At 37.0% G+C, this 17,173-nt stretch overlaps 1 protein-coding gene across 1 annotated transcript in view; it reads right to left on the bottom strand.

Moving 5' to 3' along the window:
- LOC149223034 (glyceraldehyde-3-phosphate dehydrogenase A, chloroplastic-like) overlaps positions 1-11,990 on the bottom strand; it is a 28,186-nt gene extending 16,196 nt beyond the window's left edge. The window contains exons 1-2 of the mRNA XM_089387763.1: positions 11,638-11,990; positions 11,012-11,241 (exon numbers count right to left, since the gene is read on the bottom strand). Of these exons, the coding sequence (XP_089243889.1) occupies positions 11,012-11,241; positions 11,638-11,990 (583 nt within the window). The remainder of the gene's footprint in view (positions 1-11,011; positions 11,242-11,637) is intronic.
- Between the last annotated feature and the right edge of the window lie 5,183 nt (positions 11,991-17,173).

Raw genomic sequence — 17,173 nt, 5'->3', positions numbered from 1 at the left:
ATGTTTTGAAACGTCAACCACCGCATTGCTAACTTAATGAAAGGAGCCCAAAAGGAGGAGGGTGACATATGAGAGAGGTCATATGAAGGAATGAAAGGAGCAGCCAAGAAGAAGAAGAAACAAGAGAATGAAAGTAGCCGCAGAGAAGAAGATTGAGGAGGAAGAACATATTTTGTGAGCCATGGATGAATAACATGGTCGAAACAAAGTGTATATTGTTGATTTGGCTGTAGCTGCAAAGGTAAATGATTGGTTTACTCTAAAGAAAAAGAAGAGGAAGAGCCATTGCTGAATTTTGAAGATTTGAGGTTGTGGAATTGGGCAAATCACAATGCCGGTGGCTGCCTCTGCAATTTACTTCTTGAATCTTCGAGGTGACATTCTCATCAATTGCCTCTATCAGGACGATGTCGGGTACGTAAGATTTTATTTCCCCTCTCTTGATCCATTAGAAATTGTGAACTCCGAATGCTAATTTCCTTACATTTTGGTCAAACATGAGATATAAAAACAAGGTTTTTAAGAAAATGGGGAGCCCGTCCTTAGGGCTATTACCATTTCGATCCATCATGAGGGTTTCTATTAATTTTAATAATTGGAAAGGATAGATGCACAAAATAGTGGCAGTGCCCATGATCTCTAGTCGTAATCAGTAGTCATAGATCAGAGAAATTCCAATGATAATTAACAGCACACGTCTATGAATTGCTTGTTATATTCCGATGATAATTAATAGCACATGTCTATGAATTGCTTGTTGTGCAAATACCGCCAAATTATATTTTAAACGGAGCAGATTTTGCTGGATGGTTCCTGAACCAACAACTTATGTCGTTGTAGGCATAAATTCTCAAATTTATGCAAAATTTATTGAATGAAATCTGCTAGCCTTTTCATTATAGTAGAACCATGTAGTTGAAAATGCTTATAGAAAAGAATTATGTTAGACACTAAAGTAAATATTTCTGTCATTTGCAACAGGATGTGGCTTGGATAGATAGAGTTTGATATGGATCTGGAATGTGTATTTACCAGCCAATGTTGTATTGTGGATGGCTAACAACTTTTATGATTTTGGCAAGTTTAGTTGTCATCTCCTAAGTTCGGTTCTTATCGAAGGGTTTTAATTTTACTTCGTCTATAATGTTTACATTACTGCAAAAAATATTCCAAAATTATTGTGAAAAACCTTGATCAGCAATAACTTGAGACTACTGCAACCATGGCGTTCATAAAGCTTTGCCTTACTTGTTCACACATTACTTTTGGCTGATACTACCTTAGAATGAAACATGATATCTTTTATACAATTCAAAGATACTGACTGCAGCAATTGACTGTCAAACAAAGAAGATGATTTGCGTCCATGATTATTTTTTCATGTCAGCATAAAGGTCGCTACAGGGCCTCTACAGGGAGGTTTTTTGTACAAGCCACTATGTGCCCAACTAGAATTTGCAATGTGGCTAGTGCAAAGGCCATTTCTAGCTATTCCCCTTTTAGCATAGTCATGGAGGCATGAGTCTCTAACTCCCACTCACGCAAGTTGAGTAGTTGGATTCTTGTTTAGGTACGTGGCTTGGATAGAGAGAGTCTGATATGGATCTGGAAAGTGTATTTTACTAGCCAATGTTGTACTGCGGATGGCTAGAAACTTTTACGAATTCACTTGCCCCCTGATAATGTTGCATTCACTTATGTCTCTACAACATCTTTCTCACAGTGGTGGGAGACCCACCCTTAAACATTTAATCTCACAAAGGCTGCAACAGATGTTGCAACAGTGATAGTGCTTCCATAACTCTTCCCAACCCTTGATGGTTATCCCATTTGGCCCACAAAACCCACATAGTTAGAGCTTCTATAAGGGTGGAGTGCACATTATACCATTAATGCTGAGCCCTAGGTTATTATGCCCATCAACAAGGTAACCTTCAATGTTAGGGAGGGCGAGCAATCCCGGATAGATCAGTTAATCTGACACGTAGGAACCATGGTTGTCAAGGTATGATTCTTCTAAAGTGAGAGATGAGGATAATGAAAATTTAGTGGGTGGATAGTCTTAAATCGTAATTTCCTAAATCCATGCAAAATTTATTGAATGGAAGCAGCTAGCCTTTTCATGATAGTAGAATAGTGTAGTGTGAATCACCGGTTGAAAATGCTTATAGAAAAAAATTATGTTAGACATTGGAGTAAATATTTATGTCATTTGCAATAGTACGTGGCTTGGATAGAGAGAGTCTGATATGGATCTGGAGAGTGTCTTTTACCAGCCAACGTTGTATTGTGAATGGTTGTCAACTTTTACGAATGCACTTTCCTCCCCTGATAAGTTTTGGTCTTGCTAACATCATAGATGATCGACTATCTTTGTTTAGAACTATGAAGTATACCGTGAATAGTATAATATATATTATGGTAAAAGAGAATATTATAGAGGGCTAGGCTCTTGGTTTTTACATCAACCTATGGAAGTGGGATATACATAGTTATATAGTTTTGTATGTAGTGTTGGCACAAATCAACCGCAGTGAATTCTTGACCATATATGACAAAACTACTGAAGCAACTTTGCTTGGACTAAACTCTCATGCTTTCCATAAACACTTCATTGTTAATTCAATTCACAATTAATTAATTCATTGATTTGCTTGCAATCTATTCTCAATCTGAAATTTGAATGTGGAAAGCATTACACATGTTGGAATTGTCCACCTCAGAATGATTGTTGTCTCATTCATTTTTGTTTGCAAACAATGTTTAGTGTGTGGGTCGATGGTGTACAATGACTATGAAAGGGTCTTTCTTAAGTTTACTTGTTCTTGATATTGACGTTTATTTCATCCAAAAGGAGACAAGACAATAGACAATTGCATCCAGATTGGAGAAGATCCAAAACCTAGTCCTCATTGGAAAGGTGAGGAGAAGAGGTAAGAAAGGATGATCCAAGAAGAGTCAGAAGAGGAACACAAAAGAATTTGATTCTTCAAATTAGGGAAAGAAAGATTTTTTTCATACGAGATGGGCCACTATGCATCTCCATGTTTCGAGAAGAAGAATTCCAAGCAACAATAAACATAGTTTGCAAGGAGTGCAAAAGATTTAGTCCGAGTAAATGAGTTAGCATCCAAGCTTGAGGTAACTTTCTCCATGTTGTGCTTTTCTACTAATACCATTTGTGTTATAGGGTGGTAGGTGGACAATGGAGCATCTAGTGTCTAGACACATGGACTCTAACAAGGAGTATTTTTGCAAACTATAAGAATGCAAGGATGGCATAGAGGTGGAGTAGGGTGTTGATGCCCCATATCATGTTATTGGAATGGGGCCCTTCTATTTTTGCATACCTTTAGGTGATGTTCTCGAGTTGTATGATGTCTTGCATGTTCTCAACTTCGATAAGAATCTTATTTCATTTACTTGCATGACAGATCTAAATTGTGTGATTGAGTTTGATGATCAACAAATCATCATTAGAGGTCACAATCATGATCTTGGTTGTGAGTTTTAGCTAGAGGAGTGGCCTTTATAGTGTGCTAGTAGATTTGATGAAGCATTGTGCTTTAATGCATTAAAATGACAAATTGTGTAAGATGTGGCACAAGCAGTTTGGTCATTTGCACTATGGAGTGGTTATGCGCTTATGCTCTATATTCCAACACAATAGAAGACAATGGTGAGTAGAGTTGTTAAATTTGATGTGGATACATTGTTCTCTTAATCTCAAGTGCCACTTTGTAGAGGTTGATGGAGAAAAGCTTGGCTGTCCCAAAAGTTAATTAAAAGAAGAAGAAAATCTGGTTCATATCAGCAAGGTTCTGATGAAGGAATAGGGGCCTCTTTACAATCTAGTTTAGCAGAGAAGCTAGGATGGCTTACACAAACTTTGCAGGAGGCACAAGAACAAGTGGGAACATAAAAAGCTTCTTTCTAGGTGAGTCATTCCCCTAAATATTATAAAAGTTTGACACTAACCTTAAAATATCAATTCCAGTATGTGAAATTGAAAAACTATAGCGTGCAAATATTGCAGTTAATGAGGCCATCATTCTTTGATAAACAGCTCTTAAAGCAATGATACTACCGTTCTTTCTCTTTAGCAGTTAAATACCCACATCAGTGCCCCTTGGTTCTATAATATTACACTACCGTCAACTGTGTCCCCCTGAGTTTACAATGGTTGATTTTGTGAGAAACATGTGCTTAGTTTTAGCCTTTAGGTGCCTTGCTTTTGCCTTTATAAAGATAAATACCTTCGTTATTAACCATCATGCCTAATTTAGTTATCTTCAGGGCTTGTTTTATGGTTATCTTCATGTTGTCCACATGTATCCTTCTTGTCGTAGTGGAAAAAAAACACAGACAAAAAAACACAGTCCCTTCTAAAATTAAAAGCCTTATAGTGTTAATTTCTCCTGCGAAGCATGCAATTAATGGACAATAACTACTCACGCTAATAAGTCACTAATGGAAAGATTACCATCTATATATTTAATCCTAACCTCATGCTAACAATGTGAATGTTAAGTAGTACATACTTTTGCTGGAAAATGTAAACCTTTTAAATATTGTTGTTGTTATAGTTGCGACTTGCTGCTAGTCCTTTTTCTTTAGGTGCAGTTTCATCCTTGTCAGGTCAGTGTTCTCAATGCTGAGAAACAAAATAATCATGTCCACAAAGGTTCTAACTTCTTACTAGCACTCATATTTGAAATAGAACAAAAAAGTGGCACCACAAGGTATTAGAATAGAAGTGTGTCTAGACTTAAGATGATGCCAGTCGAAAGAAATCTTTCCTATCTATATCAAGATTCCTATCAATTTTCTGTTGGAAATTATTCCTAATTATTTTTATTTTGGAAATGAGACATTATTATGATAACTTAGTTACCAAATCCGACCTATGGGGCTCTCTTGCTTCTCAAAAACACGTAACAACTACAATGATAATAGTTTTGTCTAATTTCTGGTTCATATTTTTTTTGAAATATATTGACATCCCTTTCTATAATATTCTCTTTGTATCTTAAACAAATTTAAGCAAGGGCCTGCAGGGCCCCCAACTTTAAACAAGATCCTATCAGAAACAGATTCCTTTGAAGCACACAATTGACCAGAATCATGAAAATATTGTCAAACCCCCTTTCTGAAGAAATGATGAGAAAGGGAGAATAAATATACAGGTGCAAGGGTACCCCTACAGTTCTCAGGCAACTTGAAAGGAAGTAATATGTACTTGTTTGAAGAAACATAAACTGACCTACCATAAAATGCCAATGAAATGTGCGAAGAAAAATACACCCTGAGGCCATATTTAAGCTAATTTTGTACCAGTGCTCCATTGTAATAGATATCTGTAAGCCCAATGGTAGGGCATTATCCTCTTTAGCCCATTGAAATTGTCATCACAATCCCAGAACAATGATTTTGTACAAGAACAACCAACCTTTGACAGAACAAGAAAAAGTAAACAACCACAATGTAGTAGATGCATAGTAGCAATGAGGCCTTCCACAAAAATGCTACCAATATCAAGTAGGCTATGAAACTAGCCTAAACTCCCCTTCTACATACATGCTACCAAAACAACTTTGAAACCCTTCAGTCATCCTCAATCAAACTGTGAAAAGGTATGGCTTCAAATGACACCAATAAAAACACTCTCCGTGGAGCTCTTGAATTTTGAAAACTACAAAAGCAACTCATCACAATATCTCCATCGAAGGTGCAAAATTATGCTACACAAAACCTCCATGTGCAGCACCTGTAAACACATGACCTCCCATGGAGTCCTCTACAGTATTTTCCCCAAATTAACAAAGAATAAGTCAAAAAATTGTATTGTTTGTAATCTTGTACTTAATATTTTATGTACATCATTGTAAAGGTGGCTTGGTCAAAGATCACTCATCTAACAATCCACCTACTCCACTGATCTCTTGACTTACCTCCACCTATTGTAGCTCTAGACTCTTATATATAGGTAATGGAATGTAGAGTGTACATCAGGTCATGCACAATTTGAAAATCTTCTTTTGATACAACTTTCATTCTTCTACCTTTATGTGAGTATTTGCCATAATTACAAAATCTCGCTGAATTGGGCCAAATAATTTAAAATTTGGAAAAAAATCATACAATCGAATTATTTGGTGCAATTTACTTTGGATGGTATGTGTAATCAATGTAAAAATTTGGTGGCAGGGAGATAAATATTGTGAATGCTCATGGAAAGATTTTGAGTTGAGTGTATAGTTTGTAAAGACAAAAGGCATCATTATTGTTGGCAATTGATGAGCTCTTTTGTGATGGACAAACTCAGCTTCTGTGTTTCCTACTTCTAGCTCAGTAGCTTGTGATGTATCAGGTAGTTGATGTTTGTAGATGTCCTAATCATTAATTCTAAGTTTTTGCAAATTTCTTCTTGGTTGTTGGAACCACAACTATCACATGCTCTTTGCTGCTAGATATTGACACCATTGGTTGTCTTCCTCACTATGTTCTAAAGATTCTACAATCACATTCTTTTTCAAATTTCATCTTTGAATTAGGGTTTGATTCCTTTTTTCCAAGCAAAACACTTCACGGAAAGTGCTTTTGAGTACTTCCTTATGAGCTATAGATGGTAAATGGGGTAAATCATTGGCCCTGATTATGGATCCTAATGCCGGGGGATCAAGAGAGTAGAACTCATGACCTGCTCAACTTTGGGGGAGAGATCTCACATCTGGCTTATGACCACTTGAGCTACCCGATGAGGTTATTCAAGGTTTTCTTCTTGTGTAGGATATCTCTACTTTATTTGGGATTTCCTTGTCTTGGTTTTACCTCTTTTAATTTTTCATTTTACTTTCATTTTTTTGTGGGTCTAGTACCATTATCCTCTCATGTACTACTAGCCTGTGCAAAAATTTTGATCTCCAAATTTTAATTTTTTAAATTTAATCTTTTCATTGGTTTTTGTAATGGACTATAAAACTATTTCATTCTCTTTAGAACCTTGAAACTTTGGTTCTAGGATTATATTTCCTTTAACAAGAGAGTCCAACAACGATGTAGAAAACATTAATGTTTCCTCAATTTTGCAGTGGCTGCATTGGCCATAGTCACCTCAAGGAGGGACCGAGGATTCTCAAAAGGCTATTTCAGAATTTACCAAGGGGCGTGAAAGTGGGCATGATTTTGATCCCTTTATGGTGGCCTTGAATGAGGCAAGGAATTAGGATTAGCCTATTAAGACCTGAATTTTGAAAAATTTATATAATGTTTTAGTTTGATGAGATGTATAGTGTCAAATTATTCAATACCAGTTTTTATGCATTCCCTTTGTTTTTCCCCATATCATATTGAATTTGGTAACTATGGTATTTGCATTGTTGGAAATAATACTGAGAGGGGGGGTGAATCAGTATTATCAAGTTCTTTTAATAAATCTTCCTTATTTATACTTTGAATTATTTTTGCATGTCAGTACCATAAAATAATGAGCATGAACAAGAAAAACAGATAGTCACACCAAAGAACACCAGATATAAGGTGGAAACCCAATATTTCAGATCTTAAGATATTCAATTTGCAAAAGATACATTAGCCAAGTGATCTCCTTCCCTATTTATAGTCAAGCCCTTATTCACACCATGGGACAAAACCATCAATAACCAATACAAGGGATCCAAACCGGGGCTAAATTAGATCCTATACCACGGGCCAAAACCATAGAATTAAGAACGGCGGGCTAAATACCATGGGCCAAATATAAGAAACCCCACGTGAGCTCGCTTCTCTGCCTTGAAGTGAGTGAACTGGGGTCCGCACCTCATGAACGGGTAACCTACGGGTATGTACACACTTTATCTATGATATTCCCGCGGGTCCGCAGCTTTTGTACAGTGTACCTGCGTACCTCTTATTTTCCAACATTTTGAGAGCCTGAACAGAGCATTGCCACTTAAGAGAGTTGCCATCAAGTACAACACCTGTAACATAGAGCCATACCAGAATCATAATGCCAACAATCTCCCCCTTTGGACTTGATGGCAACCTCAAGATCTTCAACGTCATTCTCCCCCTTTGACATCAAGGGCAAAGGGTTATGCTCCCCTAAGAACATGCTCCCCCTGACTATAAACCAGATCTGCAAAGAAGAACCATAATCCACCAAACACCATAAATGACCATGAAAGAGATAGAGACATATTGCAGCAATATTCAGACCAGCATCCATGATCTCCTTCTGTACTTCCTCCATAATGCCAACAATGCATTATATGCTCCCCCTGAACCTGTGCCATTCGATATTCGATCAATCCGCAACCCAGCACATGTACGCATATACCCCAGATGAGCCTTGCGTACAACCAACCATCAGAAGAGATTCAACAACAAGATGATGCATCAACAACCCCCAGCTTTTGCCTGAGGTATTCAAAGGTCTCCCTGGGCAATGGTTTGGTGAGTATATCAGCAACTTGTTCCTTAGAAGGAACATACTCCAACTTGACCTTTTGTTCAAGTACTTGTTCCTGGAGAAAATGATACTTGATCGGTATGTGCTTGGTCTTTGAATGCATGACTGGGTTCTTTGAAATGTTGATTGCACTTGTATTATCACATAAGATGGAGATGGGTGGTATACAACTGATTTGAAAATCCTGCAAGGTCTGCATCATCCAAAGGAGTTGAGTGCAGCAAGATGCAGTAGCAACATATTCCGCTTCAGCTGTAGACAAGGCAATCGAACTCTGTTTCTTGCTAAACCAAGATACTAATCTGGAACCCATAAAGAATGCACCACCACTTGTGCTCTTCCTGTCATCCACGCTTCCGGCCCAATCTACATCTGTATAAGCATGAAGTGTGAGATCTGTATCTCTAGGATGCCATAATCCATAGTTTTGAGTTCCTTGAAGATATTTGAAGATTCTCTTTACTGCCTGAAGATGAGTTTCCTTTGGATTTGCCTGAAATCTTCCAACTATTCCTACTGCATGCATTATGTTTGGTCCGGTACCTGTCAAATAAAGTAGACTTCCAATCATAGATCTGTAGGTTGGTTGATGCACTGTTGCTGATTCATCATTTGCACTGAGGCTACATCCTGTGACCATGGGTGTACATACTGGTTTTGCATCTTCCACTACAACAAAACCAGCGATTTGCACCAGATTTAGCGCCAGATTTTAGTGCAATTTTTTTGTAATTGTGATGAGCAACCTGGCGCTAAATCTGGCTCTATTGTACAATTTTTAAAGCGTCCTTTTTTGCACCTGATTTTGCATCCTTTTTCACGGTAGATTTTGCATCATTTTTTACACCAAACTATGCATCATTTTTTGCGTCAAATTTTGAACCAATATTTGCATCTTATTTTATGACAGGTTTTGCTTCTAGTTTTGTGTCATTTTTTGCATCTATTTTTCATTCTCTTTTGCTTCCTATTTTGTGTCATTCTTTGCTTCCATTTTTGCGCCATCATTTGCATCAAGTTTACACTGTATTTTGAATCCAATTTAACGTCTTTTTATGCATCCATTTTGTGTCAGTGTTTGCATCTAGTCTTACGCCAGATTTTGTATCTAGGCTTACACTATTTTTTGCTTCTATTTTTGCACCAGCTTTGGTGCCTATCTTTGCACCATCTATTGAATTTGATTTAGCACCAAATTTTGCATCCATTTTTGTGCCCATTTTTGCATCTTTTTTTGGACCATTTTTTACATCCACATTTACGTTTGATTTGTCTCCATTTTTCCCATCTCATTTTGCACCATATTTTGCGTCATTTGTTTCATCCAATTTTGCATCATTTTTAACACCATCTCTTGCATCTAATGTTACATCATTTCGAGCATCCAAATTTGCATTTATATTTGCATCTTATGTTGAGTCATGTGTTGTGTCCACCTTTGCATCTTATTTTGTGTCTAATGGTACATTCAATTTAGAGCCATTTTTTACGTCTACTTTTGTATTTGTTTTTGCACCAAGTTTTGCATCCAATTTTAAGCTATTTTATGCCCCTTTTTGCACCATTTTTTGTGTCTACTTGTGTCCAATGTTGCACCATTATTTACACCCACTTTTTCATCCAATTTTGCATTTTTTTGGTGTCTAGTTTTACATCATTTTCACCATCCAAATTTGCATCTTTTTTTGCCTCATTTTGTGTCCACATTTGCATATAATTTTGTGTCTGAGTTTGAGCCTAAATTTGCATTTGATTAGGAATCATTTTTTACATCCAATATGGCATCCTTGGTTTCACCTTTTTTCAACCCCATTTTGCATCTTGTTTTATGTCTTTTCTTACATCTTTTTTTTTTTTCCTTTTTTGCGCCCAAGTTTGCATCCCAAATTTACACCATTATTTGCATCATCATTTGGCATATTAATTTGTAACATTTTTTGCTTCTTTTTAACGATCAACTTTGCATCTTATTTTACATCTAGTTGCTGTCTTTTTTTGCATCTAATTTGGTGCCCATTTATGTGTCCTTGTTTTTGCCCAATTTGATATCCTTTTGTATGCCATGTTTTGTTCCCTTCTTTGTGTCAACTATTGCACAATTTTTCACTTCTAATTTAAAACACTTTGTATGTCAATTGTTTGCATTTTGTATTAATTCCTAGTTTAACATCCAATTTTACTTTCAATTTTGCATCCATGGTTACATCCACATTTGACTTCTTATATAGAGTATATTTTTCTTTACATATATGACCCCCTTTATAGATTCATAGTGAAATATATGATAGTTTCTAAATATCATTAAAGCAGATATCACAATTCAAAATCATTTGTAAAAAAATTTAAGAGAAATTGACAACATCCATCCAAAAAAATAACAATGTGTCATTAACAATTTTCAAAACATGTATAAAATAACAACATAATACTAATAAAATCAGTATTATTTTTAATCAAAACAACTAAAATTCAACAGACCTAGTTGATGAATCCATTTGAAGAATTGATTCAATCAACCGCAGAAGCCGTAGAGGGTCCTACCCTGCCTCTTCAAGGAGTAAACGACATCCATGGCGGTCACTGTCTTCCTCCGGGCATGTTCAGTGTAGGTGACGACATCCCTGATAACATTCTCGAGAAAGATCTTGAGAACTCCCCTCGTCTCTTCATAGATGAGACCGCTTATGCGCTTGACTCCGCCTCTCCTAGCCAGCCGTCTGATGGCAGGCTTTGTGATACCCTGAATGTTATCCCTCAACACCTTACGGTGCCTTATATGAAAATGAGAATATTCCAACCTTGATAATATTAAATAATGTCACCATCCGTGGTCCAACGTCTAAAACATTAATACTAAGTTTCGCTGAGAAACTTAAAGGGAAAGGCAATGTGTCCGGCAACAACAGGATTACTCAACTCTGATCACCTTCTTATCTCCGGCTCCCAGCAAGGGGGTTTCAATTTCAATTTGACAATATGTCCTCCTCCTTTAGAGCAAGCGCCTTATTGTCACGGAACACCAGTGATTCTTCAGGTATGAAACTCAATACTATAGAGACGGAAACTAAATCGCACGAGAGTTTTCTCATTTCGCAGGGTAGCGGACACTCTGAATACAGCAACGGATCTACAAGAAGTCTGCAGTCGGAATTGAATGTTTCTTCTACGCGAAGCATCCAATCACACCCGAGTTTTTGTTCACAGGGTAGCATATGCCGAAGCCGTAGAGGGTCCTGCCCTGCCTCTTCAAGGAGTAAACGACATCCATGGCGGTCACTGTCTTCCTCCGGGCGTGTTCAGTGTAGGTGACGACATCCCTGATAACATTCTCGAGAAAGATCTTGAGAACTCCCCTCGTCTCTTCATAGATGAGACCGCTTATGCGCTTGACTCCGCCTCTCCTAGCCAGCCGTCTGATGGCAGGCTTTGTGATACCCTGAATGTTATCCCTCAACACCTTACGGTGCCTCTTTGCTCCTCCCTTTCCCAAACCCTTCCCTCCTTTTCCACGACCAGACATCTTTCCTGCTTTTCTTCTTTACCTCTTCTTCAACAACAGATTCAATTCAATGTAATGCTTTGAAATCTTCCGGCTCACCCCTTTTATGGTCACGCATCCACCTGAAAATTCAAATTCCTATGACTTTGGCGCCAAATGAATCTCAGCCGTCAGATTCGCAAGAGCCCATCGACGTCACAAACACACCCACACGCGGATCAACCCAACCAGGGCAAGGATCAATGAAAAGACACCATTGCTCGGCGGACTTTCTTTATTATGAAGAAAGGTAAAATCTAGCTCAACGACCGATTGCTGGGCAAAGTTTCTTTCTTATACTTATTACTAATTAATACTGGTTACTAATTAATAGTAGTGAAAAAATCATATAACCTTAAATATATTATTATTATTATTATCTAATTTTAACATCACAGTTAAAAATTTATAAAGACATACATATTCTATTTTTTTCTGGTTTTGAGCTTGTGATTTTTTAGGAGGAAATACATGCTCTTAACTATTAGGCCCACTCTTAACGTTGAATATGAATGATTGAGCAATCCTAACATTGAATATGAATGATTGAGCAAAAGAAGTGTGATGTTTAAATTTTAATTACTTTAATTTTGGAATTTATTTGCACTTTCAGTGTTAAGGTTTGTTGCTTTGTTAAATATTTGTTGCAAATATGACTTTTTTTTGGCTTCAAGCTTGGTAGGGCATCTTGACATTGCAACTTTCAATGTGTTAGTTTTGGGCAATTCACAAGATTATTGGGCTAAGCTCAATCAATTTGTCAAAAAGCTTGAAGAAATTCCCAAGATATTAGTGCACATTGCTCAATCGCATTTGGTGAATCTCAAACTGGCAAATAGGGGCTGGTTGGCTAGTTTAAGGGCATTTGGCCCTCCCCCAAATCACTAAATTCATGGATCGACAAAAATTGGAAGCCTCTCATTAAAGGCCAACTCTCTGTCTCATTTTGTGGCTATGGATTTTTCATCTTCCTCTTTGAAAATAAGGTAGATCTAATAGTCTACAATTGTCCATACTTCTTGGGCACTCGAGGGTTATACTTGGATCGTTAGATTCCAAACTTTAATTTATAGAATGGCGTTCCCTCAATTGTTTCAGATTGGGTTAAGTTTCTTTATCTCCCTCATCATTGTTGGAACAATGGAACCTTCAAATCTATTGGGAATGTGTTGGGAAACTATATATATCAAGTTAAACAATGTAAAGGAATGCTTGCCTATGCTCAATTTGCGTTGAAGTGGCTCTCAATAAAGGTTTTCCTTCCATTGTTCTTTTATCCTTAGATAATTATCCCTTCATCCAAGAGATGGATTATGACCTATTGCCTTGTGAAAACAAACTCTACCATGAATATGGGCATTTTGTGAGGAAGTGTAAACAATTTGAGGAGCAACAGAACTAGGAAAAAGAGGGAGATCAATGGCAAAAACCAGAGAAGAAGAGCAAGTGATCAAAATGTAGCAGCTAGAGGCCAAGAGAAAAATAGTGGGGGAATAAAATTCTGCCACCCACACCCCCCCCCCCCAATCCCCCAAAAAGACCATTTCCCCTAAAGGAGCTCAATCTTCTTCCTCAAGTAAAAGTAAGAATCCATCCCAACTTGGTAACCGATATGAGACTCTAGAGCATGTTAAAGAAGGAGAAATTCAAGATGTCATCATCCAAGATAACTTATATGAATTCATTAAAAAAAAACCATGGAAAAGAAAATGAGGAGATGCCACTATTAGACAATATTCCAACCTAGGAATGAAATGAGGAAGAACTTGAATCAGAAGAGGAAGAAGTATTTATCTCTCCCAAAACTCAGCAAACAAACCAGGGACCCTTTCTAGCAAGTTTTATGGATGAAAGATATGAAGAGGAATGTGAACAAGAGAAAGGAAAAAGTTGTGTTTCTAAGAAAGCTGGAAGGGAATCAAACAAATATTTGATGAAGGATTGAGTAGACAAGGACGTATAATTAGGGATTCAACAAAGAATGGATGTTTCCTTCTCCAAAGGGACAAAAACAACTTGAAAATGAAGCAGCCCTCCCCTTGTTCATGGGGGGTCAAATCTCATAGTAAATAATGAAGATAATCTCCTAGAACTATAAGGAATTAGACTAAAAAAGGATTGTAGAAGTGAAAAGTCTTATCAAACAAGAAAACCCATTAATCCTCTTGCTCTAAGAGACAAAAATGGGGGGTCAAGAGATTCTCCAAAAATGCAGATGCCTTTGGCGAGGAAGTAGTGCTCAGTTTGTGGGTTCACACAGTGCTTATGGGGTCCTCTATACTCTTAGGACGGATTCAATTTTCCAGCTTCTTTTGATGGATCATTCTCCTCATTGATTAATGGCATGCCTTCTTCACATTCCCAGTCAGCATGTGTGTGTGCGTGTATATATATCCTTCACTATGGCAAAATAACTCATTGATTTCTTTATGGATTTGTATGAAAGCCATCAGATTTGAGCATACAACACGAGGTAGCAAGGAGTTTTTCTTCACTACATGGCTAGGAACCTCTCACAAATGTGTCGTTGGTGTCAGACTCGATCTTACCACTGATCTCTATGTCACTTAAAAAGAAACTCAACAGTGCCTTGTGGATCTTAAATTCAACGAGTTTATTTATGCTGGTCTCTGTAAGATTACAATCTTCATTAGGAGTTCTTTCCATGGTCATATAAGATGATGCCATTTGATTCTATTGGTTAGATTACATATAAACATCGAATTCTCAACAATGGTGTCTTGTCACTTAAAAAATACTGAACAATGCCTTATGGATCTTAAATTCAACATGTTTATTTATGCTGGTCTCTGTAAGATTACAGTCTTCATTAGGAGTTATTTCCATGGTCATATAAGATGATACCATTTGATGCTATTGGTTAGATTACATATATATGGAGTATCGATTCCATATTAACTATGCATCAGTGCCAACATATGTCGCAGAGAAGCAATGTAGATTCATTCAAACTGACTTTGCTATAGAGGAACGTGTTAGTCAACCTGTGTGTTAATTTTATACATAATGCAGCGGAACAAAGTCTTATACATCATGAGCCATATGAACTGTGTAGAGCCAAAGACACATCTATATATATACAGAGGATAGTGAGACACATATGTGCAGTGAAGCCTACTATGTCGCAGAGGAACAATGTCTCTATGTCAATGTGATCATTGATGAATGGATGAACAGTGTACAATGTAGTATACAAGAGATGGGAGACTGTAACTGAGAGCAATAACAAGGTCCCTTAAGAACAATAAAGATTTAGAGCGAGAGACTTCCTGTGGCGAGAGTCATGTAAAAAAACCTACAAAATTTGTAACCAGTCATTACATCAGAGGGAACAACACATCAGTACTATCATTACTGAGACAATCCATCTTTTATCTGGAACAAAATCATACATATCTTGATGAGAGAACACATTCTTGCAGTCTACAAAATCGATTGAAATGTCTGCTTTTGTTTCAAGAATAGAATTAGTTATACCTGAACAAGGGAACATATCATTATTATCTGGAAGCTTCGCTCATTTAATTTGTTCTAAAATTATTGCAGCAAATCATTAGTAGCTGGGTTGTGTCTCTTCAGCTCCGTTCTGTATAGATTGTTCTTCCTCGTCATCCTCTTTTCCCTCAATTTTGTCAGGGGCAATGAATCCCTCATGTTTTCCATGGTTGTCCATATCAAACAATTTTTTTTAATAGGACTTGCATCAGTTATGCCATCAACAATACTAATGCTTTCTTGATATGCTTCATCTTCAACTGCATTCTTTTCCAGAGCTACATTGTAAGATCCACGTTCTACTTGATCACCATCTGTTAAGGGAATTTGAACATTCTTGGTGATCTGCTCAATTATATCTTCCTCCTTTTGAGGAGTTGAACCATACAACTCATTGAGGTTATAAAACTCATTTCCATTGTCTGAAAAGTTGTCTTGATGCACTTCATCCTCTGAAGCTTGAATGTTCTCATATGTTCCTTGAAGTTCGTTGGACATATCTACCTATTCAGGATTTCTCACTTTCATGCAAACTGCATCAGGAGAGCCATCATTTTGCTTTTGAAATATAGTTTCTTCAACATCCTGAGTTTCAGCCATTGAAGCAAGTTCATAATGATCCTTTCTTTGATATACAGAGTCATGAAATCCTTCGCTAGTTTTGGAATCACTCAATTCATCTTCTTGAGCTTCACCATTAACTAGTGAGATGTGACTTTACTAAACATCATTTAAAACTAAGCTTCTCCTCACTGCATTCCCCAGGTGCTTGACCTTCACTATATGATGCCAGCTGTGACAGATTTTCTAGAGACAAAGCCTAAAGAACCAACCAGTAACTATGTCTAATGGGAGGCAAAAGGTTCCAAGGTATTTTCCAATGTTAAAGGATACAATAACTGTCTCAGATAATCACAAATTTCTTCTGTTAGAAGTGGCTAGCTAATAGAATGTCTACAATTCCTCTGCCCTAGGATAAAATAATATTTTTAATTTATTGTATATATGTATAATGTTGTTTTGTTGAGTAATTTATTGCGTATATCTTTGAAATGGATCCATGTTCTATACAGTAATTGCTATCTAACATTACATAATGGTTGCATTTAATTATAGGTAAACGATGTTGATGATACACCTATTAATGATCAAGATCCAACTAGACCATTAAGAATTCAACGAGATGATCCAATTCATCCTTTAAACCATACTAGGAGAAGAAGAGAAGCATTGAAGAGAGCACTACCACGTGAAAAATTTGAGGAATTGATGAAATTAGCATACATTGATGACATGCCATCCACTACTCAGAGTAGAGATGTCGATGAAAATGTAATGCATGAAGAAGGATTGAACGAAATGCTCACAAGTTTCTTTGGGGATGGAAACAATGATGAGGGTGATGATCCTATGCATAATAATGATGATGCTGATATAGAGGGAAACTACCGCCAACATAATTATGATGATATCAACATCAATGCATCAATTAAGCAAGCAGCAAAGACAGTGGTGTTCAAATCGGGTGCAAGTAGAATATCCAAGCTTTCATGCACATTAATATTATTGGAAATCAAGTCATTATTTGGTTGGTCAGACAAGAGCTTCACTACCTTACTCTAGTAATTATTTGAATTATTTTTCTAGTT

This window comes from Pinus tabuliformis, chromosome Q, assembly GCF_031772625.1.
Source record: "Pinus tabuliformis cultivar Carrire ecotype Pingquan chromosome Q, CPIR1, whole genome shotgun sequence".
In the NCBI taxonomy this organism is placed as follows: Eukaryota; Viridiplantae; Streptophyta; class Pinopsida; order Pinales; family Pinaceae; genus Pinus; species Pinus tabuliformis.
This window is presented reverse-complemented; position numbering and strand designations above follow the sequence as displayed.